Here is a 1,921-nt window from a genome sequence, read left to right on the forward strand (position 1 = left end):
GGGGGCTGGCTACAGGGTATCCCAAAGCAAATATAAACCTAAGGTTTACATTATTTTCTGCTGTTTTTATCCATTCAGCAAAAATGACTTAGGTACAGTTTTGTTCTAAGGTCTTAATTTTAGCCAAACACTTTCTTTTGTTCTCAAATTGTCTTTTCGGACCGCTTCTCTACGGAAGTGTATGACAGTGGTATGGTATGGTATAGGTTTAAAGCTGCTATCAACACTTCTAATCTAAGTTATTTAAGAGGTGGGATCATCAAGTTATCATCTCTTATGGGACCAGGCCGAACAGGAACTTAGAGTGAAGAGCCTTTCTGAAGGACACAACGACAGTCCGAGCTCAGGCTCGAACCAACGAATTCATAACCTAACGATTCAAACAGGAGTGTCAGCCTAGCCACAGGATTACCGGTGCTACCCTTCGAAGTGTGTAGACATACCACACAGTATCTTCTGAGGTGATTGGGATCAAAAGAAGAGTCATGCAGAGATGCGACCATGCCCCCATTTTTTTGGGGGAAGTTGTTTCTCGCTTCTGTTTCGGCTTACAAAATTGTAGTTTTCATTTAGACCAAATTTGGACTTAGAGTACTTTTTCACCTTGACAATGCCTGCCCGAGTATGAGTGCCAGAACAAGGGAGACAATCTCCTCGTGTGGGTGGAAAAACACTCTCACATCCGGGAGCATGTCTATGTTCACCAGCTGCATGTACCCCCAGTCATGTACATTCTGTGCCATGTTAAAGTGACCAGTGGTCAAACAATTATCTAACTGACAAGTTTTCAAGCTATATATATATTTGTGAGGCAGCGTGGTGGAATCAGGCTCTCGTCAATTTTTCGGCATGTAGAGTTATTGGTTTCATCTTAAAATTTATTCTCTTGTCTTGGATGGAAAAAATATCCATTTATCTTGAACACAAGTCGAGATATTTGCGAATGAAGGAGGTGGGGGTCACCTGTTTTCAGAGGTAAAATTAGTGAGAAAAAGGCCGCAAAGATTAGTTATTTCCTTTGCTTAAGAGTCCGTGGTAACTGAAAATTTACATTTTTTTATGCCTTTATTCAACGCTTTTCAGAATAATCCACACAGAAATGGGTTCTTTAATGGGCATGAAAGGTGTTGAGCCAAAAAACAAAATTTGAAAAAAATTCCCCAACCTTTTATGTCCATTTACAAATACATTCCTTTGAGGATTTTACCCCCCCTCCCCACATCCAGTTTATTCTCCATATTTTGGTGTCTTCAGACAAATAAGAGCGTGTGTCCACCTACCCGAAGATTGGCTGTTTTAACCCTAAACGTGTGTAATTCAAGAAAACGTAGACCTACAAGATATTGCATGTAAATTATGGAATCACACACAATTGGGGCGTACCAGTGTCAGTATTCAGTTTTTATTTGGTGGAGACACGCTCTAACGTAAAACATTTATATTTTTGAAAGGGTAGGAACAGCATTAAATCAAATGTACAATACACTGTATAAACACAAAAAAGAAAAACAATTCATTGGAACAATTTTTGGGAAAATTAACACACCAACAATTTAAAACACAATAAAGAGGGAAAAATAAAAGACGGACAGCAATATAAATAGTATGTAATGTACTTATATTCTAAGCATGAAAATAGATACACATGGACAAGGTAAAACGTATCAAAATACATGTCTAATATGTTATGAAGTAGTATTGTTGTTTTGTTTTTTTGTTGAAGAAAATGCCAATAATCGCGGCCACGATTCGGGGATAAAAAAAGCAACAAAAACCCCGCAGATGCTAGTTATAGGTACTACGCGTGCCGTAAAACTCTTACCAAACCACAAAAACATCACACAAATAGTAGTCAAGGAATATTTGAGTGTGTGTGAGTGTGTGTGTGTGTGTGTGTGTGTGTGTGTGTGTGTGTGTGTGT

At 38.5% G+C, this 1,921-nt stretch overlaps 1 protein-coding gene across 1 annotated transcript in view; it reads right to left on the bottom strand.

Moving 5' to 3' along the window:
- The window catches only part of LOC106011789 (small proline-rich protein 3-like), an 18,539-nt gene extending 17,796 nt beyond the window's left edge, over nt 1–743 (bottom strand). Inside the window, exon 1 of the mRNA XM_013082654.1 lies at nt 604–743. Coding sequence (XP_012938108.1) covers nt 604–743 — 140 coding nt within the window. The remainder of the gene's footprint in view (nt 1–603) is intronic.
- Between the last annotated feature and the right edge of the window lie 1,178 nt (nt 744–1,921).

The sequence above is a fragment of the Aplysia californica genome, unplaced genomic scaffold (genome assembly GCF_000002075.1).
Source record: "Aplysia californica isolate F4 #8 unplaced genomic scaffold, AplCal3.0 scaffold00187, whole genome shotgun sequence".
NCBI lineage: Eukaryota > Metazoa > Mollusca > Gastropoda > Aplysiida > Aplysiidae > Aplysia > Aplysia californica.